Below are 25,705 nucleotides of genomic sequence, written 5' to 3'. Positions count from 1 at the left end.
CTTCAGTACATTCACCCTAGGACTGTTGTATTAACCTGTTGTTTGCCTACCAAAGCTCCAGCTGACTGTCTCCATGCTCTGACCAGACCCTTTGAGAGGGATGACCCAATTGCAGTGGGCAGTGAGAAAGGAAAATTGTCCCTGAGACATCTTCATGCACTCCTAATCAGCATAAGATTAACTGGCTCAATTACTAGTTTGTGGGATATTTAATTCGCAATGTGTTTGAGATGCACAAGTTAACTTTGGGCTAGACACAGATGTTTTCATAACTTTTGCAACAAGATTGATTTACTCTGTTAAGCCACAAATTTAAGCCCCACCCACAGGGTATTCCAGGGCGGGGCCAAGACTTATGCACATAGGTCCACATTTTAAACAAGGTGACCATGGCATACATCAGTTTGTTATCTGCATAACGTTAATTCTGGTCCTGATGAGGAGCAAGTCTGGAGATCTTGAGTTTTAGGGCATTTAGCATAGCATGAGGGTTCGGGGGTCAAGTGGCAGGTTTGCAGGATAAAGAACCAGAGGGGTCTTGAAGACTCGATATAAACTCTGGGGTAGATTTTTAAATTTATGCGCGAGCGTAGATTTGTTCAGGCAACCCGGCGCGAACAAATCTAAGCCCGATTTTATAACATGTGCGCGCTGCCGCACGCATGTTATAAAATCCAGGGTCGGGGCGTGCAGGGGGGTGCACAATTGTGTGACCTGCGCGCGCCGAGCCGAGCAGCCTGCTTCTGTTCCCTCTGAGGCCGCTCTGAAATCGGAGCGGCCTCGGAGGGAACTTTCCTTCCGCCTCCCCCCACCTTACCCTCCCTTCCCCTACCTAACCCACCTCCCAGCCCTACCCAAATCTCCCCCTACCTTTGTTGTACAGGCTGCTGTGCCGGAGGACTTGGGACCACCCCCCGGCCCGCCCCGAACCGTCGCCATGCCCCCCGGACCTGCCCCCTGCCCCGCCCCAGACTGCTGCCCCGCCCCCAGGACACGCCCCCTTCCCACCCCTTTTACAAAACCCCAGAACTTACGCGCGTCCCTGGGCTTGTGCGCGCCGCCGAGCCTGTGAAAATCTACTCCTCTGTAAACTGGTGGATTACTTGGAAAAACTGTTTTTCCCCTCACACGAGCATGTTTAAAAATCCGCCTGCATATGCACGTAAAAGCCACTAAAGCCTCAGCCAAAATATACGTGGGAGGAGTACTTTAAATAATACACGCATACTTGCGAGCCCAATTTAAAATTGCAGCATCTCTCCGCCTGCGTTTATGGGCGCACTCGCATTCTTTTTAAAATTGACCTGCAAGGATCCTTTGTGACTGTTCCAGTCTTTATCCCTCACTTTCCCCATGACTGAGGATCCTCTCTGCCCATCCAAGACTTTACCCCTCATTCCCCAACCATTGACGATTTTCTGTGCCCATCCCAAGAGCTTTTACATTTTGATACAATTTTTGCATCACCACCTCTGCTAGGTGTCTGTTCCATGTATTACCTGCCCCTGCTGTGAATATTTTGGAGGTTTTCACCTGTAATTTCAGGGTATTTCAGAAGAATCAGGAAGGCGTATCTCAGGGTTCTGCTGGTGGTGTCTGTCCCTGCGATGAACAGGTTTAAGGTGCTTACCACCAGATTCTCTTCACTGAACTCAGAGGCTGAGTTCTGCTTTTCCTGTAGAAAAGTGTGCAAGAGCAGATTTCCAGGTAAGAAATGACTAATTTTATACCCAAATTTGGCATGCCAAAGATTCCATGCTGGCCAAAATTCAAAGTGAAGTGCATTCAATTTTCCCAAAGAAGTATGAATCTGGAGACAGGCTACATTTCATTACTTGCTTTCCTTGCCTTTGTAAAACTACTGTCCTAGGTTATCTTAACTCCTCTGAGATCAATAATTAGTTGCTATCAATACAGTATTATTTCTGGGCTAATGCATTTACTAATGTAAGTTAGTGGCTTAGGCACATTTATTAATTTAAATTGCTTTTTCCCTACTTACTTAACTAAGGTGTAACACAAGAAACAGATTTGTCTATTTCTTTTGAAATCAGGAAATGCCTAAGAGTATAAGATGGCAAATTTTCTTTTGAAAGACAAAAGAAGTATAATCAACTCTTGTATATGGTGGGCTACTGAAGCTTTGAAATTTCTGGGAAAGGGACTCTGCTCCTAGTAAGGGGTCCTATTGGATGAAAGCCAGTGTTGTGCTATTTGCTGGCCAAGACTACCCTATAAAGACAAACTCGTAAAGGGGGAAGATATTATAATTTATTATAATTAACTTTTCTTGGTCAGCCTATCAGACTATTTAATTTTTAACTGGTTAATTGCAGGTTTTTACATCAGAGCTTAGGTAAGTGATGTGTTAAGTATTCATCTCTGGAGTCATTAAAAGTCAAGGAACTGAATACTGAGGAGATTTCTTAACTAATTACATATAAATGATAGGTCTCCATGTTTGGGGAAAATGAATTAATTCCTGTAACTCAGCCTTTTTGGCTTGGTAAGGAAAACTGAAAAGGAGGGGGTTTTTTCTTTTTGTTGCAGGGAGTTTGCTAAAACATTGGCAGTAGGCAGAGATTCTCTCTGTACCATCGGGTTTATAGCCCAGCCCCTTTTGACTCGACATTGTTGGTTCCTACTTACCTCTTCTAACATAACCCGCTGGGACCTATATCCTTGCTGAGACGAGTTGCTACTGCATTTACCACTGGAAGATCTGTTGCATTCTTGGGGCTGCGTGTTGGGGTTTGCCTCTGCCTCTAAAACATTGGCAGTAGGCATGGATTCTCTCTGGATCATCAGGTCAGTAGTCCCGCCTCCTTGACACAATGCTATTGGTTCCCGCCTATCTCTGCTAATGGAAACTGGTGGGACCTATATCCTTGCTGAGACGAGCCACTACTGTGGCGAGTCAAAGAGGTGAGCCTAAGAGGGCTGCCTCTTGGGGAGTTTCTTCGTGAGATTATTAGGGAGATCATTTGTGATTAAATTATGAAAGAGGAATTGATTGATATTGTGTGAAGTAGGGGTAGATATGATCAAATGTGAGGTTCTGGGAAAAGAGGAAAGGGGCTATATCTATGGATCAGAGATGTTTCATTAATCCTGATTGTGTAGGTAGTTTGGGTTCAGGTATTTGGGAAGGAAAGGGAATGGGGAAGGTGAGTTACTGCTTGTAAATTGCTCGTTCTATATGTAAATTGGTTAGAGATATATGACATTATTGTCAACAGGAATATTGATTTAATCTTCATTTCTGAGACCTGGTAAACAAAGAGTACAGGATACTCTTTATTAACTAGATTAAAGTACAGGTTAAAATTTACATGAAGCAAATTTTAAGACCCATACGCAGGCACACATGTGTGCGTGTTTGCCGGCGCCCAAACATGGACACAGCGATTTTACAACATACACGCGTATATGTGAGTATATGTGCATGTTATAAAATTGGTTATATGCGCATACATGTGCCTATGACTTTATATTGACATGCGCATGTGTGCGTCAATGCCAACTCGAGAACATAAGTGGGGGGATATTAATAGATACACGCGCCAATGCAATTACCTGTTTACCCATTTCATTCCCAGTTCATCCCAGTAAATGAGAGGACATCCTAAACCCTCTAGCTAACTTGCCTCCCTTTTACCCTATTAGCTCTGACCCTTAAAACCTGACTAGCCTAGTATTTATTGTATTACTTACACGCCATCTGTAGCAGAAGTAAAGTTATGCAGGGCGGGCCTAGGTTATCCAGCCAACTTAGCCAATTTTCAGTTCTAACCAGCTAACTTACATCTGGATTCATTAAACTGTGATGTTTTTTCATGGGGGTGTCCTTCTATCGCAAGAGAGTGTCGCCGTAATAATGGGGCCCCCTCCCCCAAAAAATCACCATGGCTCTATGGCACGTTCTTTTGTCTTGAGCAAAATACTGCAGATCAAAAGAATGAGGCTAACAGCCCTTTAGGTACGAGGGTGGCCCCAATCTCAAGGGACTGCCATCTCCTTAAAGGGCCAGTTGTTGGCAAAAAGAAAAGTTGAGCCTTGGTCAGGCATGTTGCACTGCACGGAGACTGGTTTGTTATATATGTATATATATATATGTATATATATATACACACATCCATGTTTTGTTAATACTATATTTATTTATTATTTTTATCTGTCATTTAATTTTATTCTGTCTGATCGAATTCTATATTTTATTATTGTTACCTTATTGTATTTCTATTTAATTATGTAAACCGTTGTGATGGTACGCCTGAACGACGGTATATAAAAATCTATAAATAAATAAAAAAATAAATGGTGAAAACCACCCCCCAAAGGTTACAATAAAATGCATTGCGGTTCATTGTCACCCTTCACACCAATATTAAATTAAACTTGTTGGGGTATAGTGCCTCCCCCAGACAGCCCCTCTCCACCCCAAAGGTATTACCCAAAATCATTGGGGTTCAATGGGGGGACCGTCCACTCCAAATGTTTTAGAAAACCTCACTGGCATTCAGAGAGGCCCCTAGCACCTGACCTGTAGCCCCCCAAACCTTTAAAATTAGAAGAAGGTTCTGCAATGGGGCCCAGAGCACCGCCTAGCACCTGACCTGGTCGATGCCATTTTTCAAAATGGTGCCAAACTGACCTTGCCCTGTCATGTGATAGAGGCAAGGTCCGGGGATCAGACCTAGGCCACGTGGGGATGGGATTGGCAGTGGGCAGCCTGGATCATAGGATTGTGGGTGGATGAAGGGTGGAGGGTTGGCAGCTTGATTTCAGTTTAAAAACAGAAGCAGGTCAGGGTGGGGTGGGATGGAACATCTTTTTCAGTTTTAGGAGGGCTTTGGGGGTTAGGGACCGTATAGTCCCTAACCCCCAAATTTTGGAGGGCAGATGGAGGGAATTGAGTGGTAGGCCAGCTTTATATCTTTTTTTTCCTAACTCTACACACAAAGGCTGGATAACTAAAAAACACAACTAGTTATATTCACACATATCCTGTTAGTTCTTTTAGTTATTCGGGTACCATGTAGCCAGATAACTTTAAGCAAGTATATTCAGTGGGACATTTATCCCGCTGAATATCTGGGGCAAGTTATTCGGATAACTTGCCCGCTTGCCAATTTACTAGATATGGACATCACCCATTCCAAATCACACAGCTGAGAGATGGACTTATTTCTGTGGCTGCTCCCATAGTTGGGGATATACACTAAGACTTTTTTCCCATGCTGCATCTGTGGAAAAAAAAAATCTTAGGGGTCAGTTGTCAAAAGGGGCTAGCCCAATGGGTCCCAGACTTAGGCAGCTAGTTCAGCTCCTTTGAAAACTGAACAGGGCTCAGCAACTAGATTTAGCCACCAGGTTTCACTAGACAGCTACATGTATTTACTGTAAATGTGGGCAACCCAAGAACAGGGTCAAGTTGGGGTTGGGAAGACAGGTGGCCAAACTTAGGAGCAAGGATAGCTGACCTAAATCTAGCCAGTTATACCTGCGTTCCCAGATTGGCATTCAGCTCCCCTCACTCTAAAGTACTCATCATAAAGAAAACCCTTTGAGGTGGCGCAGCTCTCCCTTCCTCATCCCAATGCAACAGAGACCCTCCAGTCACCTCCTCGCCCATAGAAGATCTCAGATCATTCCCCACTTCTTAATGCCATAAAGATGCTCTAGTGGCCTTCCCCCTAAAATGATCCCTAACTTCTTGGACCCCCCCCCCCCCACTTCCTTCTGTTGCAACTAAGACACTCTGCCCCCAAAAAGAGTATCCCAGCCCCCAAAGGGGGCTGGGATACTCTTTTTGAGGATCATCTGCCTTTTGCAGCAGCAGGGACACAATCTCCATGCTGTGAGTTGAGATTCCCACTACCAATTGTCTATTTTCACACTTTTGATTTCTGTTTAGCCCTTTTTCTGATGATTCACAGCCACAAGGTAACCCTAGCACTGAACGATGATTTCCATTGCAGGGATCACTCTAGCACAGGTCATTGTGTGGGCTGAAAAGACCCTGACAGCTATAAAGACCATTACCTTCTCCATTTTGATGAGAAAACAGTCGATAAAATCCCGGGGGCAGTTGGGATCCAGGGATTCTGCATGCATTTTCTTCTTCTCTATGACAAATTCTTTCAAGAGCTTCATAGTTTCCAGAATACGCAAATGAGGTCCGGGTACATACTGCATAATACGGGGAAAATTAAGGAAGAGCTGCAAAAGAAGAAAAATAGATTGTCATAGCTTATTACAACTCACCACAAATCACACAGGGAGTGGGTGTGAGTGTTAGATCTTGGGTGATGGAAAGTCAATAATTATTATTATTCAAATGTTATATATTGTGCGTGTTTTCATTCAGACAGGATCCCATGCATATTACACAGTTACATAGATAGGTAAATTAACAAAAAGAAGGCCATCTAGTTAAACCTTCTCCTGCCCTCTACATGTCATAATCCAGAGGAAGGCAAACCCCCTCCCCAAGCATCTATAAATGATTCTGCACCAATGAAACAAATTCCTATCAGACCCCCCCCCCCCCCCCCAAATCTGGCAGTCATCTCAAGATCATTGGATCAGCATGATTCCTTAGAGCATAGCTATATCATCAATGTTTTTCATACAGAAACATGTCCAGTTTACTTTTATATTCTGACATTCAATCTGAGATATCACATCGGATTACATTCAGGTACTGTAGGTATTTCCCTATCCCCAGAGGGCTTACAAGCTAAGTTTGTACCTGAGACAATGGAGGGTAAAGTGACTTGCCCAAGGTCACAAGGAGTGACAGCAGGACTCAAACCCTGGTCTCCTGGTTCACAGCCACTGCTCTAACCACTAGGCTATTCCTCCTCCCTCCCTGCTAGCAAAACTCTCCATAATTTCACTGCTCTTTGGGTAAAACATCTTCCTAGGAAGGCGGTGAAATCTATTGCAATAACCTCAGCTGAATTAAGCTTCCAAGAAGACTGGGGTGACCTGCATGGAGCGGCCATGATTACAACCTAACAGCTGCAGTACAGCTGCTGTCTTATAGACTCCAGAAAGGTCCTCTCATAAGGCTGAAGCATGCCTTATAGAAACATAGAAACATAGAAATGACGGCAGAAGAAGACCAACGGCCCATCCAGTCTGCCCAGCAAGCCTCCCCCACTTCTTCTCTCATACTTATCCGTTTCTCTTAGCTCTTGGTTCTAATTCCCTTCCACCCCCGCCATCAATGTAGAGAGCGGTGATGGAGCCGCATCCAAGTGAAATATCCAGCTTGATTAGTTAGAGGTAGTAGGGGTAGTAACCGCCGCAATAAGCAAGCTACACCCATGCTTATTTGTTTTTACCCAGATTATGTTATACAGCCCTTATTGGTTGTTTATCTTCTCCCCTGCCGTTGAAGCAGGGAGCTATGCTGGATATGCGTGAGGTATCAGTTTTTTTCTTCTCCCCTGCCGTTGAAGCAGAGAGCCACGCTGGATATGCATCGAAAGTGAAGTATCAGGCACATTTGGTTTGGGGTAGTAACCGCCGTAACAAGCCAGCTACTCCCCGCTTTGTGAGTGTGAATCCTTTTTTCTTCTCCCCTGCCGTTGAAGTTATGCTGGATATGCGTGAAGTATCAGTTTTTCTTTTCCCCTGCCGTTGAAGCAGAGAGCTATGCTGGAAATTCGTGATGTATCAGTCTTCCTCCCATGTCGTCGAAGCAGAGAGCCACGCTGGATATGCGTCGAGAGTGAAGTATCAGGTACATTTGGTTTGGGGTAGTAACCGCCGTAACAAGCCAGCTACTCCCCGCTTTGTGAGTGCGAACCCTTTTTTCTTCTCCCCTGCTGTTGAAGCAGAGAACTATGCTGGATATGCATTGAAAGTGAAGTATAAGAATGGAGTGATCAAGCTAGTTGAAAGGCATCAGGAATAGAGGAAGGTGGAGGTAGTAATTTGGATATTTGGTTTGGGGTAGTAACCGCCGTAACAAGCCAGCCACTCCCGTCTTTGTGAGTGCAAATCCCCTTTTCCACATTTCCTCTCGCTGCTGAAGCTTAGAGCGATGTTGGAGTCACAGTAACCATGTGTATGTTTATTGAATAAGGGTATTGTCTCCAGGCAGTAGCCATCATTCTGGCGAGTCACCTACTCTTCATTGGCGGCCTCTTGACTTTATGGATCCACAGTGTTTATCCCACGCCCCTTTGAAGTCCTTCACAGTTCTGGTCTTCACCACTTCCTCCGGAAGGGCATTCCAGGCATCCACCACCCTCTCCGTGAAGAAATACTTCCTGACATTGGTTCTGAATCTTCCTCCCTGGAGCTTCAAATCGTGACCCCTGGTTCTGCTGATTTTTTTCTTATGGTAAAGGTTTGTTGTTGCCTTTGGATCATTAAAACCTTTCAAGTATCTGAAAGTCTGTATCATATCACCTCTGCTCCTCCTTTCCTCCAGGGTGTACATATTTAGATTCTTCAATCTCTCCTCGTACGTCATGCGATGAAGATCCTCCACCTTCCTGGTTGCCCTTCTCTGTACTGCTTCCATCTTGTCTTTGTCTTTTTGTAGATACGGTCTCCAGAACTGAACACAGTACTCCAGGTGAGGCCTCACCAAGGACCTGTACAAGGGAATAATCACTTCCCTTTTCTTACTCGATATTCCTCTCTCTATGCAGCCCAGCATTCTTCTGGCTTTTGCTATCGCCTTGTCGCATTGTTTCGCAGACTTCATATCATTAGACACTATCACCCCAAGGTCCCTCTCCTGCTCCGTGCACGTCAGCCTTTCCCCCCCCATCGAATACAGTTCATTCGGATTTCCGCTCCCCATATGCATGACTTTGCACTTCTTGGCATTGAATCTCAGCTGCCATATCTTCGACCACTCTTCCAGTTTCCTTAGATCCCGTCTCATTCTCTCCACTCCTTCCGGCGTGTCCACTCTGTTGCAGATCTTAGTGTCATCTGCAAAAAGACAAACCTTACCTTCTATCCCGTCCGCAATGTCGCTCACAAAGATATTGAACAGGACCGGTCCCAACACCGATCCTTGCGGTACACCACTTAAAACCGCTCTCTCTTCAGAGAAGGTTCCGTTTACCATCACACATTGTCTTCTGTCCGTCAACCAATTTGCAATCCAGGTCACCACCTTGTCACTCACTCCCAAGCTTCTCGTTTTATTCACCAGTCTCCTGTGCGGAACCGTATCAAAAGCTTTGCTGAAATCCAAGTATATGACATCGAGCGCTCTTCCTTGATCCAATTCCTTGGTTACCCAGTCAAAAAAGTCAATCAGATTTGTCTGACAGGATCTTCCCCTGGTGAATCCATGTTGCCTCTGGTCCATCAATTCTCCGGACTGTAGATAGTTCACCATTCTCTCTTTCAGCAGAGACTCCATTACTTTTCCCACCACCGAAGTGAGGCTAACCGGCCTGTAGTTGCCAGCCTCCTCCCTGTTCCCACTCTTGTGAAGCGGGACCACCACCGCTCTTCTCCAATCTCTCGGCACCACTCCCGTTTCTAGGGATCTATTGAACAGGTCACACAGCGGACCCGCCAGAACATCTCTGAGCTCCCTCAATATCCTTGGATGAATCCCATCAGGCCCCATGGCTTTGTCCACTTTCAGGTTCTTTAGCTCTTCCCACACATTTTCTACTGTAAAGGGAATTTCATCTATTCCACTTCCCTCCAGTTTCTTGTTGTGTAGAGATGGTCCTTCTCCAGGGTCTTCTTTAGTGAACACAGAGCTGAAGTATTCGTTTAATATTTCTGCCATTTCTTCGTCTGTCTCCACACATTGATCATTACCACCTTTCAATTTCACAATACCACTTTGGACCTTTCTCTTTTCGCTGATGTATCTGAAAAATGTTTTGTCACCATTTTTTATCTCCTTGGCAATCCTCTCTTCTGCTTGATTTTTTGCCAACTTGATTGTTTTCTTCGTCTCCCTCAGTTGATACAAATATTCTTCTTTGTGCTCCTCCCTTTGGGATCCTTTATATTTCTTGAATGCTGTTCTTTTAGCTTTAATTTTGTCAGCCACCTCCTTTGAGAACCAGATAGGTTTCAATTTTCTTTTGCTTTTCTTTATGTTTCTAACATATAGAACAGTTGCCTTGGTGATTGTTCCTTTTAGATTGGTCCACTGCTGATCCACATCTCTCTCGTTCTCCCATCCTTTAAGTTCTTCCTCCAGGTACTTTCCCATTTCCTCAAAGTCTGTGTTTTTGAACTGTAAAACTCGGGTCTTTGTGGTTCTTTTCCCTATTCTATTAGTGATATTAAACCATACCGTTCAATGATCACTGCTGCTGAGGTGGGCGCCCACCTGGACATCTGAGACATTATCTGCATTATTGAGCAATAAGTCGAGTATAGCACCTTCTCTCGTGGGTTCCAACACCATATGTTTGAACAAAGATACTTGCATGGCATCCATTATTGCTCTACTATTTTTAGTTTCTGCAGATGGGATTTTCCAGTCTACATCTGGCATATTAAAGTCACCCACGATCACCACTTCTCCCTTCCTGCCTATCTTATGGATGTCTTCAATCAGATCTCTGTCCAGCTCTTCCTTTTGGTTTGGAGGCCTGTACACCACTGCAATATAAATGGACACTCCGTCATCTTTTTTTAGGTCGACCCATAGAGCTTCTTCTTTACCCCAACTTCCTTGTAGCTCAGATGCTTGGATGTTGTTTCTGACATAAAGAGCCACACCTCCCCCTTTTCTATCCTCTCTGTCCTTCCTTAACAAGTTGTAGCCTGGTATTGTTGTATCCCATTCATGAGATTCTGTGAACCATGTTTCTGTGATAGCAACAATGTCCAATTCTGCCTGAACCATTAGGGCCTGCAGATCTGGGATTTTATTTCCCAAACTATGAGCATTTGTGGTCATAGCCTTCCAGGTACTCTCTTTAAGGTTATTGCTTTTCCTGGACTCCTTATGAGATATTAGTTGAGATTTGTTATTCACTTTACTCTTTCTGTTTGTAGTTGTGCCACTGTTGACAGAGTTATCCATCTCAATTAGATTTTTCTTTTGGTTATGGATCTTGAAATACTGCATGCATTGTGTTTTTTCTCTCTTTTCTGGTAATACTGCAATGTTTTTCTCAAGAACTTCCTCAGTTTTTAATATAGAGAGGGCTTGTTCTTTTTGCATTTGGTACATTGTGTGTCTCCTCATCACAGGTCTAATTCTACCAGAGCCCACTGTAATCCTGGATTGTAAAGAATTTCTTAATGACCTGTTTGAGTGGGAGGGTGTACCTGTTGGCTGCTCATCTGTCAAGAATGGATGACTGTGGGTCCTACCTGAGCCTAATGGATCTCCTTTTCTTGACTCCTGGTTTTTCCGTGATATTGGGGAATTATTATCTGTGTAATGCAATGTGGGTGTAATACTTTTAATTGAAGCTAATTGAGCTTTTATCTCAGTCAGCTCCATTTTCAAGGAAGAGAGTTGTGCACAAATTGGGCAAGCTCTAAGTTTCCAGATGCTTTCCCTCAGAATAAAGGCTCTACAGCAGTTACATTGGATAGTCCTCATCTTGTTAGTTTGTGATTTGTATTTCCTTGACTGTTACCAATGTACTAATTTATCTCGCTGCCAATGGGAAGTTAGGCAGTCTTTATTAGAAAACAAGCCCCAGGGGTGGGCGGGTAGAGGGGTAGGGAGGGAGGGAGTCAAACAGTTTAGCCTGGGACAAGCTGGGTAAAGTAGGGCACTTCTGGACTGTTGCCTTTGCTTTTGGTCAATTGTTTTAAAAAACAGTCTTTATGCCCCAATTTTTAGTTTGAACCGATTTTTTGTGCCAACTAACTCCAAGGGAGAGTTTAAAAGGTGTTTTAAAAGCTGGAGAGCTGTCTGCTTGGAGGTTTCTTTTTTTGGTTTGTTTTTTTTTTCCTTCTAGCTTTATTCAAACAGCAAATCAACTTACTAGATTAATAACTTACTATAAAGAAATGAAACACAGACTATAAAGAAAATTAAAAACAGACAGGAATAATCACAGAACCTTTCTACAGTAATAGTAATTACTTTCTACAGTAATAGTAATAACTATAAAGAAATGAAACAGACTAAGAAAATTAAAACCCACAGGAATAATCACAGAACCTTGCAATAATCAAAAACCTTGCAATAATCAAAAAATATACTTAGCCACAATGCAGATTTCACAATGTAATATACACGTCCACCAGGAGAAAAACCCTTCCAGCTTGTGCTCAGGAACACAATGGCTCCCCTCCTCTACGAATACCTTGCCCGAGGTCTGGGACACCCCCAATTCAGTTAGATTACGTCACTTCTGGACTGTTGCCTTTGCTTTTGGTCAATTGTTTTAAAAACAAAAACAAAAAAAAACAAAAAAAACTGGGAATTTTATCACATGGGGTAGGCAAGCATATTTATGCCCCTTTGACCCCCCCCCTCCCTGATTCCTGCTCATCTCTCCTTTCATCCCCTCCACTCTGATCGCCAGTCTTCTTTTCCTTCCTCTCCCCCCCCCCCCCCCCATCACATGATAGGAGGAGGGTAGACCTCTTCCTGGCTGTTCATCCACTGCAAGCCCCTACCTTTCTTGCACTTATTTTTTGTTTGGGCCCCTGATATCATTCTCTAATAGGATGGCCCCCACCCTCACAACTAAATATCACAGGGAAAGAGGAGGGGGATAACCAGTGAAATAAAAATAAGAAAGTTGTACCCTGTTTAGTTTATAGAAGGAAGAATAAGAATTGTTGACTAGGATGTTAACATATTTGCTGTTAATAGGTGAGTATATAATATGCATTATGCTGATGTTCTACAAGGAAGTATTTCCCCTCCCCTCACAGAGAGAGAGAGAGAGATAGAGTGTGAGAGACAGAGAGAGAGCGTGAGAGAGCCAGAGAGAGAGAGAGAGTTGGTATTCTCTACCTGGAACAGTAGGACCCTCCCCCCCAACCTTTTGTGTTAAAGGAGTGAAATTCTTCACAAAAGAAGAGAGAAATCTGGGGGTGATCGTATCTGATGATCTTCAGGTGGCCAAACAGGTGGATGAGAGCAAAAGACAGTAAGATGCTTGGGTGCACAGGAATGGTCTACAGAAAAAAAGGAGGCGAAATTGACTCTGAATAAGTCCTTGATTAGACATCATTCGGAATATTGTGTACAGTTCTGGAGATCACATCTTAAAAAGGATACAAACTGTTTGGACTCAGTCCAGTGAGTGTCTAGCAAACTGATCGTCAGTCTTAGTTCTAAAGCATATGGGACGGACTTAAAAATGTAAATGGAAGAAAGGAGGGAAAGGGAAGATTTGATAGAATCATTTAAATACCTCCAAGGTATCAATGCACAGGGGCCGGGCCTCTTTCAATGGAAAGGAGGCTATGAAGTAAGGTGAAATGGGATGAAGATGAGAGTGGATAGACTCAAAAGTATTTCTTTATAAGGAGGATGGTGAATACATAGAACAGCCTTCCAGTGGAGGTGGTGGAAACAAGGACAGTATCTGAATTCAATAGAGATGTGATTCGGCCGAACCTTTTGGTTCGGCCTTCGTTACTGGCCCGCCGAGGGAAATTTCATTTTCCCACGGTTCGGGCCGATTTTATTTCGCCCTGAAGGCCTAGCGGAGCCGCGGGAGCGGCGTTCCCCCCATTGGAGGTGAGCACCAAACACAGCAGATAGGGGGGAAGCGGTGGAGACCGCAACACCTGGTGCGCGAACAAAATTACGTGCACGCGTAGATTTATAAAATCTACCCCTATATGTCCATCACGCCTGCGATATCTCATCCTTCTCATGATAACATATTGTGGATTGATAAATCTTCCCCTTAGATTATAAGACCTACTGTATCTGAATGTAATCCGCTTTGAAGAGTCAAGAAAGGTGTAATATAAATTAAATAATAATTATTATTATATTTCATCTGCAGTCGATAACTGTTCACCTAGAATTGACTGGAAAGATATCCCGGTGCCCAATTAAAACATACTAATTGCAAATTCTTTATAAAGCTCAGCCCCTTTACCTGAGAAAAGGGGGAATCGAGCAGCTTTGAGAATTCATTTAGCAGTTTGAGTAATTTAAGGAATTTCTCGTCCTGGTAGTCAAAACGATCCCCGAAGACGATAGAGCAGATAATGTTGGAGATGGACCGGCTGAAGTAGAGGGTGGGGTCGAAGGGTGAGCCTGAAGCAGAGAGAGAGAAGGGCATCAGCATTCCCCAGAAAAATACTTATCACAGGATGGGCCATTGTGTGTGTGTGTGTGGGGGGGGGGGGGGGGCTGTCTTACAAGTCTAGGTTTTATGACAACTCATGGAGGGAGTCATCACTCAGTGATACACTGTGTATGAATGATAAAATAAATTGCTATGTCTAACTTCAAGAAGTATGAGGGCTATCACAGGAAGCTTCTTAAAGGAGGGTGGGTCCTGCATGAGGGTGCATCTGCTGGTTGGCCCAGCTTCCAATCGAGTTTTCCTCTGGCGAGGGTTGCCAATAGTTTGCATGTCATAATGAATGGGCTGGTCCAGTCCTGGTTTTATGCCCACCAGATCCAGCTGTCAACATGGGAAATGCTCTTTATGGCGATAATTTTCATACAGGTGTTGAGTCTATGGCTACCTTTTACCTGCAGACTTTACACTCATTTTCAAGGCAAAAGTATATGCATATTTTCACTTTAGGAAAAGTACCTGCACACATTTATACCTGCTAATGTGTGTGGGTAGTTATCTTGGGGAAATTTATCTGTTTACCCCTTAACATGTAACCTTCATATTTGTAAACTGTTATGATGGATTTATAATGATGAATTCGAATGACGGTATATAAAACCCGACAAATAAATAAATAAATGTACACATTTACATTTTAAAACTGAAAAAAGTATGCACATAAATGGGCTTGCTTCCCAGAACGCTGCTTTTATATCTGGGTAAAAATACGAATGAATGGGAAGCATATTTTTCCCCGCATACTGAGCAGACAATTTTAAAAGAGGCCTTTTATATGGCTAAAGCCTTCTTTCCCCCACATAAAATGATTCTCTATAAGTAAACACATTGAAGTGAAATTCAGAATTACCCAGGGAATTTCCCTCTATTTTTACATTGCTTCCCAACTCAGTCCAGCCAGTGCAAATTCAGTCCATGGCCAGGTGCCACTGTTAGTGGTTCCCTTCGGAAACCAGCTAAATGTGGATCCTAAATCTGAACACTAGGCGTCCCTGTTGAGCAACGGCTGAGATGCCCTCCTGCTAGTTACTGTGAACATTGGCTTTGTAGCATCTCAGCCACCCCAGGTGCAGAAGTCTAGGGAATCAAACCCTAAGTTCTCCACCTGATAGTCCACAACACCTGCTACTGAGTCGGCCCAATTTCTGCTTTTCATAGAGAAACCGTAAGTCCATACAAGTAATGGGGTAAAGCCAGGACTGGCTCATCCCATCCTGTATGACACTAATGACTGGTAACCCTACTGTCTACTATATATCTTCCCAATGTCACAGAAAAGGGCCATGGGGTTCACTACTGTTTGCTTATACCACATAATGAAATTGGTCCCTACTTGGGCAGGTTCTGGCATATTTTTCCCAAGTGGTAAATACTGTATTTATAAAGATGCTATGGTCCAGATAAACATACACAGATATATATACACACACACACATGCACACATGTCCACCTTTTGTTTTATTTAATTCTTTCACCAGGAACTGGGCTTCCTCCTGGATTCGTTCCTCAATGCTCCTCTTCCCCATCCCAAAATTCCTCAAGGTCATGAGGGAGAATCGTCGAAGCTGCTTCCAGCGCTCCCCATTGCTTGAAATTATCCCTGAAAAGGGTAAAGATAAGACTGAAAACACCCAGGTATTTCAATGCTACAGGTCAGCCCCTATATATTTCAGCAAGTTCTGCGGAGAGAGATACCAGGAAAAAAGCAGAAGTTGTTTCTGGCTTTTCAAACATTTAACAACTCTGTGAGAATCTGATGGACTTCATTTTTGTCCAATATGCCTAATAGGCCTGGATTTATCAATAGGCAGACTAGACCAGTTCCTAGGGTAGAAAAAAATCTGAATTGGGGAGGAAGGCAGCAGGCCAGCTGAAGATTTGTTTCCTTTTAGCTGTGCTGAATCTCACTCAGCAGAGAACAACCTACTGCTGCCTGCTCTAGCCCCTCCCCTCCCTGTGCAGAGAACAGGAGGGGAGGGGTGAGAATGGAAGGGACAGAGCAAAGAAAAACTGTTCTGTTCTCTATTCCAGCCCCTCCCATCCTGCCCTGTATAGGGAACAGCAGGAGCACACAGAAGGGAGCAATGAGAAGTCACTCTGTTCTCTAATCCAGCCCCTTTCCTCCGTCATTCAGGGACATGAAGGAAGAGGAGGAGTCTGGAGCAAACTGAACAGTGCCCAGAAGGCTATGCCTTAGACCTTTTGTCTGTTGTCTCTTGTCCAGGGTGGGACACAATATCACCAACGATGTCTAGGGGCAGCCAAATCTTAACTCCATCACTGAGGCCTAATGCTAGCATCTTGATTAAGAGGTCTCCTTCCTTTCTCTTGGGCTCCCATTCCAGTTGGAATCTTTCGTAATCTCACCAGCCATCACAGTCATAAGCCAGGTAGCATGTTTTTCTTCGCTGACTAGAAATCTCTCTTCCATCCTCATGTGCCGCTAGCTCAGAAGTTTCATTAGCCTCACCCTGGCAGAGGCCCAAGCTAAGGCATTCTAAGCCAGTCTTTCTGACAAACTTGATTCAAGTTTATTTACAGAGTGCTTTTGGATAAAAACACAACCCCTGTCAGGCTGAGAGCTTGGGAAACAACAAGGACAAAAAGAAAAAAGTTAGGCTTGATGGGAACGAAAATGATATAATTGATGAAAATTTCATGCAGAAATTCAGTTTTAGATAGAGGAGAAGAGAACTTCAAAAGGATGTTATGGACAGAAGTGTAAAGGATAGAACGATCTGAATGTTGTCAACACAGAGGTGATATGAAAAGAACCCTTTAGGGGGAATGAAGATAAGACAACAGCCAACAAGGACTGAATTGCACAGTCTGTGTAAACAAGTAAGCGAGGGAGTAGCTTGCTTGTTGTGGCGGTTACTACCCTGAACCAATTAAGCCTGTTACTTTACTTGGAAAGCATATCCAGTGCAGCTCACTGCTTCAATGGCAGGGGGAAGAAGAAAAGATGATTTATATTCAGACAACAAACCAACAAGGACTGAATTGCACAGTCTGAGTAAAGCGTGGGACTAGCGTGGGAGTAGCTTGCTTATTGTGGTGGTTACTACCCCTAACAAATTAAGCCTGATACTTCACTTTGAATGCATATCTAGCGCAGCTCACTGCTTCAACGGCAGGGGGGGATGAAGAAATAGGATTTACATCCAGCCAACATCTAACAAGGCATTGTTCTGAGCAGTATGAGTATACAAACATCGGGGTAACTTGCTCGATACGATGGATACTACCCTCAAACATTAAGCCTTATACTTCACTTTGATGCAGCTCCAACACTGTTCTCTGCATCAATGGCGGGGGTGGAAGGAAATTAGAATAAAAAAGTTACCAATAAGGGCCCTGAACTCAGCGTTGGAGTAACAGATAAGTATGAGAAAATAAGTATGAAAGCTTGCTGGGCAGACTGGATGGGTCTATTGGTCTTCTTCTGCTCTCGTTTCTATGTTTCAATATGTTTCTATGTGTCTTCTTTTTACAGGACATGTATAAAATCCCATTTGGATCTCTATTAAGGCATATGGCCCAATAGTTAAGTCAGGCCATTTCAGAGTAAAGGAATGTACCCCACTAGAGGCTGCTCTGTTGGTTTGTTCCTGCTTGCATAAAGACAAGTGACCCCTGGTGTCTGTGTGGATATCAAATTCAGATCTCTTAATTTTTCAGAATAAAGCTTTGGCTGAGGAGTCTTACAAAATAAAGAGTACATTTTAGGTCACATGCAGTGGTTGATGGAGCAGAAGGGTAGGTAGCCTAGTGGCTAGACTAGTGGGCTGTGAACAAGGGAAGCCAGGTGTTCAATTCCTGCTGCTGCTCCTTGTGTCCTTAGGCAAATTATTTCACCCTCCATTGCCTCAGGTACAAACTTAGGATCTCATTTACTACATATTTGTGGGGACCCACTGGTCTCCCCCACTAGGTGACAACAGATCCCTTCCTTGTAGGTGACAGTGAAGGGGACAGACCAATTTCTGCAGCACCTCCCCCTGAGGCTGTCTGTATTGGTTCAGTCCTTGTCCAGAAAGGGGGGTCAGAGCCTTAGTGTGTGGGGTCAGTTGAGTTTGGATTTTGATGAGTTAGAAGCTGTTTTGTTCCTGTGCTGCTTTTGGATTGGGAGATTGCTCAGTTCCAGCATACCTGGTCAGGGGCGATCCCTTCCTTGGAGTATAGAGGACTTTAGCAATAAGTTTGTTTTATGCCTGGATGAATCCTGTTCCTGCTGGTGAGGGAACCCAGGGGTGGGAGGGAGAAGACCTGTTTATTCCTTTCCAGCCAGCGAGAGGACTGCAGTGACTCTCCACCCAGTGGTGAAGTTTTGGATTTTTAAGAGGCTAACTAACGATGGAGTCCAGAAGAGAAGAGTTTCAAGCTCGAATTGGAGAGCCCAATCGGATCTCCAACCTCGGGGAACGCTGGACACAGAGTTGCCCTACCTAATCGTTCCTTGCATTTTCAACTTAGGTAGGAACACAGAGTCCAGAGCAGAGAGCTTCCTGGCAGGGTTGGTGAGCGAAACAAGTAGGGGCATAGCCCCTAGTATTTTAATAAAGTTACTGTTGGAACACCATCCTGTGTGAATACAGTGATATGGATGTGCATTTGTTTCCTTGATTTGGCGGTTACGCATATACCTTGACAATTTTCTAGTACACACGAATAACGGATAGTATGCGTGGATCTCATTATTAAATATACACGCATTCTATCCGTTCTTTGTATGCACTAGAAAGTCGGCGATGTATGTGCATACCTTGCCGAATCGAGGAAACAAATGCACATCCCTTTACAGTGATTTGTCAGAGTCCAAGTGTGTAAACCCTTAGGGCCTGGAAGGGAATTTTCCTCCCTTCTTGGGAACATCTCTGCACCTACTGAGGACATCGGAGGTGGGTCTACAGATAAAATAAGGGACCAGGCATAAAAAGAGATTAGACCAGTGACTCATCCTTGAGACCCCAATCAAATGCAATTAGGATACAGAGGTAGAACTGAGAGGAGAGACAGTAAAGGGAGAGATGGCATCCTTAGCTCTTCTCTACTTGTCTGGAATACAGATGTGTCTGTGGGCTAGTTTCCCTATGTGATACTGTTTTTGGTTCCTCTATATTCCCCTTTAGACAAGCTGACCCAAACTCTGGGTGTCGTCTCCTTCAGGTCTACCAGAATTGGCTGCCAGTGAGGAAATGCAGGCAGTAACTTTTCACATCTGTATCAAGAGAGATATTATTGTTTCCTCACCGTATTCACCGAAAAACTTTTTAAATCCTGGAGGTGTTGATCGTGCACCAAACACATCTGCATTGTCGATGAGTGCCTCCTTCACAGCATCATATCCATTTAGTACCAAGACTGGCCGGGCTCCTAAATAAACCATGTACACTGGCCCATATTTCTTGTGCAGCTGTAAAATAAACACAAAGAACCTATGGGGTAGATTTTTAAAAAGAACGCGAGCGCATCCATGTGCGCTCTCTACCCGGCGCACACACATGGATGTACGATTTTATAACATGCATATGCTGGCGCATGCATGTTATAAAATCTCGGTTGGCGCGCGCAAGGGGGTATAATTTAGGGAATTTGCGTGGTGACGCATCATCAGGATTCCTCAGTTTCCTCCCAGCCCGCTCCAATTAAGGAGCGGATTGGGAGGAAACTCTCCTTCCCCCTACCCTAACCTCCCTTCCTCTTCCTATCTGCCCCATCCCTATCCTAGCCCCCCCCCCCCCCCATTTTTTTAAATTTACATTTTGCTCCTGCAAAGGAGCAGGAGCAAGTTGTGTGTGTTGACACCCTGCTGGCGTGCGATCCCCCGGCACAGTGGCAAATGGCTGCTGTACTAGGCCCCTCTAGCCCCGCCCTGCCCCACCCTCTGGACTGCCCCACTGCTGAGGCCCGGCTCTTTTGCGCGTAACACGGGTTACGCGCACAGCGCGCACACGGCCCAGCCGCGCGCATAACCCTTGTGTTTTACGCGCGCGGGCCAATAAAAATCCAGCCTTAAAGGAATAAGGGAGGACCTCTAGGGACAGCTTCCTCTCCCCTACTCCCTTTAAGCCAGATCCACCACCACCAGTGCCATCCCTGTGGGCAGAAACAATCCCCATTTCTCCTGCACCACCGCTGCCATTTCTGATAATGGCACCAGCTTCTGTCAGACAAAAAAATGATGCCTGTTCAGTCCATGTCAGGATATACTGTTAACGGGAATTCACTACTTCACCTTCAGGCACAGAAACGCCAGACTCATGGGTCTTCTTGGAGCCTTCATGCTTAACCATCAGCCCCTGAATTTCCCGGCACCCCATTTACAAAAGCTTGAAGACAAATCTGGATCCTCGGGTGCATAGTTGCAGTCTGGACATAGGAGAATAAGCAAGCCCTTTCCCCCTTGCTCAGGATTATATGTACTATCAGGGGGCTCAGAGACAATGCTTTTGTCTCACCCAGCAGTCTGCTGGTTCAAAATCAACGCAAGCTTTTCTGCATTGACATAAGTTGAGTAAGACCAAAATATTTTGGTTTTCTACTTCTGATACTAAATTGTATCTATTTAATCTTTTATTACAATAATGTTTCCCCTTTCTGTTCTTTTTTTTGGGGGGGAGGGGGGGGTGTGGACTCAGCAGTTTTCTCTTGCACCTTTTTTATTTCCAGCTCAAGCAGAACCTGGGCTGAGATCTGGTGCCATGAACCATCATTTGCAAGTATCTGTATATGTGTGTTTGACAGAGAGGGAGCCAGTGTGTGTGTGTGTGTGTGTGTGTGTGTGTGTGCCAGAGTGAGAGGGAGACAGCATGTGTGTAAGTGTTTGCCTGAGAAAGAGAGAAAGCCTGTGTTGCCTGAGAGAGAGGGAGCCAGCATGTCTGTATGCCTGAGAAAGAGGAATCCAGTGTGTGTGTGTGCGCCTGAGAGAATGAGAGGGAGCCAGCATGTATGTATGTGTGAGCATGTGTGAGTTTTGAATGAGCATTTGTGTATATCTGTGTGAGCATGAGGATGAGCGTGTGTGAATATGAAAGAGGAGAAGGTTTGTGCACCTCCCTTCCCCTTCCACTAATCCATGACAATCTCAAATTGATCAAAAGTTAAAAGTTCCCAGACATGGAGAGTGAGTGATTTTTTTTCTTATTCTTATTGATTTTAATTAATTTTGTATTGTTTGATCTGTATAATGTTTTGAAATATTTTATTGGAGTTTAGGAAATTAAAAAAGTATAAATATATGAGTTTTTAATTATTGGATGTTCTGTTCATCAGCTGTTTTGAAATAATAATTATTAGTATTGTTTTACTATTATGATTGATACTTTATATTTCTTGCTTTTATCGTTTGATGTTTTCTGAGGAATAGTGATGTTTCTATTTTTCCAGTGGTGCAGTGCATACAGCTTCTGGTGGTTTATAGATCAGTTTTTGTCTGCATTTATACTTTATAGTCACTTTATTTTGTATTTGGTGATGGTCTGTCTTTGTTCTGCATATGTGACTGAGGTTAAGGATTCTGCTAACGTGTCATTTCTATGTAGGGATCTGTAGTAGCTTGGCTTGTTCTGTTTTCCTAATAGAAGGTGTATTGGTGTTTTAGAGCCTAGTGTAATGTTTGCAGTTAGCGCTGTTTTGGAATGGGAGGTTCATTATATCCTAATTGAAATGTAATTTGCTCATGACTTTCTGAGGACCAAGCCCACACCCAACATGCGTTACAATAGTCCTGATACCATATATGTTCCAAGTGTCTTTTTAGTTTTTATGCAGGGTTTTCTAGTTGACACCACAGCAGTGCATGTAAATATAATATCCATGCTGTTCTGATATTTTGAGTGTAATTTGAGTGTCCTTTTTCATGTAAAATCTTTTATTATAAATGCATACATTTATATTGTGTGTACAGAGGGCCATACTGGGGAGGAAGGCTGGGCACAAAGCGTTAAGATTCTGTTCAGGTGCCTAATAGCCTTGCTGTGGCCCTGATTAGAAAAAGAAAACAAACTAATTGTAAAAAAAAAACAAAAAAAAAACAAAACAAAACAGAATGAGGAAGAGCCAGCACAGTAACTGTTTGTATAGATCACTGAAAATCAAAAGTTGCCAGGTATGGAGAGAGGGACATTTTTTATCCTTATTAGTTGTATTATATTGAAATATTTTATTGATATTTTTGGAAACATTTAAAATATTTTTTATCCTTCTTTTTCTTATTAGATGCTCTATTTTACGTGCTTTGAAATACTGTTTTTATTAGTATGGTTTATTATAATTGGTTTATATTTCTTGATTTTGTTTTATGAGCAATGGTGATATTTTTGCATTATTTCTTTCATATGAATCTGGCCGGGAGGTCTGGGAGGAGGGGAGAGGGAGCTGGGGAGCAAAATTGCTGGAGAAAGGGAGGGGAGAGAGAGCTGAGGAGCAAGACTGCTGGGGACGGGGAGGGAAGAGGGAGCAAGAGTGCTGGGGGCTGGGAAAGTAGGAAAATGACCCTGCTATTGCTTCTGTTTATCTGAGATAGGAAATGGGAATAATTTGCTTTTCTTTGTGTCATTTTCGAGAAATGTGCATCTAAATATATATTTTTTTTTTTTTACAGTACAGGGAAAATGCAGTTTTTTAAAATGTATTTCTCTGGTGTTTTTCTGCAGGCGGAGCCTAGCTTTTGGGGATTTCCAGTTCAGCTTTTGTCTCCATGTTTCTCTTTCTAATTTGTGGTCAATTATTCTGTATTTGGTGAGGGGACAGATCGTGTGCTGTACTGAGGTCTGGAAAAAAGAACACATTTGGAATGTTTTTTCTTTTTTTTCCTAATGGCCAGACGTGAAAACATTGGAAGTTTTGGAAGAATTTAGAAATGTTACACCACAGTCCTAGGCTCTCAGTCTCCTTTATCAGAGGTTGTTTTTGTTTGCTTGTAGGGAACGGGCAAATGAGACTCTATTGGTGGCCTGTTTGCAGGCAGGGAAGCTTTTGCCTCATTGACAGCTCACAATAGTCTGTCAGTTCGTTTCTTTTCTGGGGTTTGTATTAGTGAGACTTCCTTGACCGCAAACATTTCTACAAGAAGGATGGTAAGGGGTGCAGGGTAGGTAACACAAATGCAGAGACCCTTGGTATGCCTCTGCCCTCAAAGGATTATTTTTCCCTATGTGTGCATCACTTTTCCCTTGTCCACATTAAATTTCCTCGCTCTCTCCAGTTGGTGACCCCCAACTATTAATAATAATAATAATAATAATAATAATAATAATAATTGGTTAATTTGTATCTGGGAGGGATACATGATGGAAAAATGGAGAATATCTTCTGAAGTTGGGGAGGTAGTAAGGCTTTTTATGAAAATAATGGATATGAATACTTCCAGAAGAGAGAGAATAGAATGGTTGTTTTTCCCTTGAAGGTCTCTTTTGTTGATATTAATGTGTTGAAAAAGTTAAAAAAAAAAGGCAACTTGTAATATGCTTAATTATGATACCTTTTTATTTTGCTCTGAATCAGTGCATTGCATCTATAGGCTTGTAGTCCCTGCTTTTCTTAGAGAAACTGCACTAGGAGGCTATAGATGTAGGTAGGGGGTAAACCCAGGAGTGGCTCATCCCTACCCTTGTGTCTTACCTTTCCGAAGGACTTCAGCATGTCATTGGGCTTCACCTGCAGGATGTTGCCTATGAAAGGCAGAGGGGTAGGACCCGGAGGCATCTTCTTCCACTTCTTGATGCTCCTCCATGCTGAGAAAAAGACGAGAAAAGATAAGGAGAATATGAGGAGTAGGAATACAGAATCTCCGAGGACCATTTTGCCAGCTGTGGAACTTGTTGAGTGCAATGCTGGGTGCTGAGGCAGCAAGGATCTTTTTGTAGCTCGCTAGGGCAGTCAGGAGCAGCAGAGTTCATGTGGGGAACTTTAAACTCGACACATCTTGATATAGGGAGGCTGGCAGAGTTCCACTTCCTTGTTCAATGCAGGCAAGGGGAGGGCCAGAAGAGTTCAGACCTCGCATCCAAGCACCCAGGCACAGCCCAAACAGAGATAAAGATAACAATAACATGAATTAGCAGAAGCAAAGCAATGTCAGCTTGCGATCACTAAGAAAAATAGCTGGAATCAGGGGCGGATTGCCTTATCTGGGGAATCGGACCCCTCGCTTCCATCACCTGAATTTTTTTTTTAAACTTCCCTGCTGAAGAAAGAAGAGGGGCGGCTGCTAGGGTTTTCAGATGCTAAAAGTCCGGTTTTGCAGGTAACGCCTCCTCTCCCCTCCCCCAGTCTCAGGGAGAGGCAGGCAGAGGAGAGCTGCCTTGTATTCCTGCCCCCAGCTCTTATGCTGACGGGACAGCATAGGGAGAGGAGGGGGGAGGCACAGCAGAGCTCCAGCAGCTCCACAGATTTCTGTAGCAATGACCTTCTCGGTCCCATCCCCGCTCCCCTCTCACAGCAGCAATACTGAGCAGCCCAGCAATAGGCTTGAGGGGAGCAGTGAGATAACAGGCAGGGGATGCTGAGCAGAGAAAGAGCCAGGAAAGGGGTACAGGCATGGGCAGAGAGGGGAAGGGGGTCACTGCAGTACATTATGTGTTTTTGTTTAACATCAGGTAAGTTCCAAATTTGCTATGGGACAAGGCATGGGTTCAGAGTGAGACAGGTACAGCGGACAGAGCAATTTCCCAGGCAGCTACAGCTATCAGCTGGACTGAGCAAGAGATCCTGTGACTAACTCCCACCTTCCATGCTCCCCTCTGTATCTCAACCCCACCATGCTCCCCTTGTGTCTCTCTCCCCTTTCCTCCCCTTTTGTCTCTGTCCCCTCCCCCGCTGTCTCTCTCTCCTCTCCTCACCCTGTACCTCCATCTGTATGTCTGTTTCTCCACTGAGGAATGATGATGTTTCTGCTTTTCCGTTGTTGCACTGTATAATAATACAGTCAGGCTTGCTGTGGTTTCCAAAGCATGCTTGTGAGTGAGAGAGAACAGTGAGTCAATGAGCATATGTGTGAGCAAAAAGACTATTTAAACCAGTGAACATGTGTGAGCCAGAGTTTGTGAGCCAGTCAGCATGTGTGTTAGAGAATATAAGGGAGTCTGTGTAAGAATGAACATGTGTGCTAGAGAGTGTGTATAGAGAGGAGAAAGTTTGTGCACACCTCCTATCCCTGATTAATCCACAACAATCTCAGGATGACTGGAGTCTAAAGTTCCCAGGTATTCAGAGCAAGGGATTTTTTTTTTTAGCTTTAGTTTTAATTATTGGGTGTTATTTGATGTGTCTGTTGTTTTGAAAGGTTTTATTGATGTTTGGAAAATTTAAGAAAACAATATTATATGTTTTTAATCATTGGATGTTCTGTTCATCAGCTACTTTGAAATATTTATTCCTTTTAAGAGTATAGTTTTACTAATATGATTGATAGTTTATATATCTTGATTTTATCGTTTGATGTTTAATAA

At 43.6% G+C, this 25,705-nt stretch overlaps 1 protein-coding gene across 3 annotated transcripts in view; it reads right to left on the bottom strand.

Annotated features, from left to right (window-relative positions):
• Positions 1-25,233, bottom strand: part of LOC115100870 (cytochrome P450 2G1-like) — a 30,829-nt gene extending 5,596 nt beyond the window's left edge. Inside the window, exons 1-7 of one of the 3 annotated variants that reach the window (XM_029619886.1) lie at positions 25,104-25,233; positions 23,877-23,989; positions 19,506-19,668; positions 15,703-15,852; positions 14,043-14,203; positions 6,046-6,222; positions 1,534-1,675 (exon numbers count right to left, since the gene is read on the bottom strand). In XM_029619886.1, the coding sequence (XP_029475746.1) occupies positions 1,534-1,675; positions 6,046-6,222; positions 14,043-14,203; positions 15,703-15,852; positions 19,506-19,668; positions 23,877-23,960 (877 nt within the window). In that variant the 5' untranslated portion in view covers positions 23,961-23,989; positions 25,104-25,233. Of the gene's footprint in view, positions 1-1,533; positions 1,676-6,045; positions 6,223-14,042; positions 14,204-15,702; positions 15,853-19,505; positions 19,669-23,876; positions 24,398-25,096 lie in introns of those variants that run through there. The other 2 variants (XM_029619885.1, XM_029619884.1) reach the window with 2 other exon arrangements.
• Between the last annotated feature and the right edge of the window lie 472 nt (positions 25,234-25,705).

The sequence above is a fragment of the Rhinatrema bivittatum genome, chromosome 11, assembly GCF_901001135.1.
Source record: "Rhinatrema bivittatum chromosome 11, aRhiBiv1.1, whole genome shotgun sequence".
In the NCBI taxonomy this organism is placed as follows: Eukaryota; Metazoa; Chordata; class Amphibia; order Gymnophiona; family Rhinatrematidae; genus Rhinatrema; species Rhinatrema bivittatum.
Note: the sequence above shows the minus strand (reverse complement) of the source record. Positions and strands in the feature narration are given on the sequence as shown.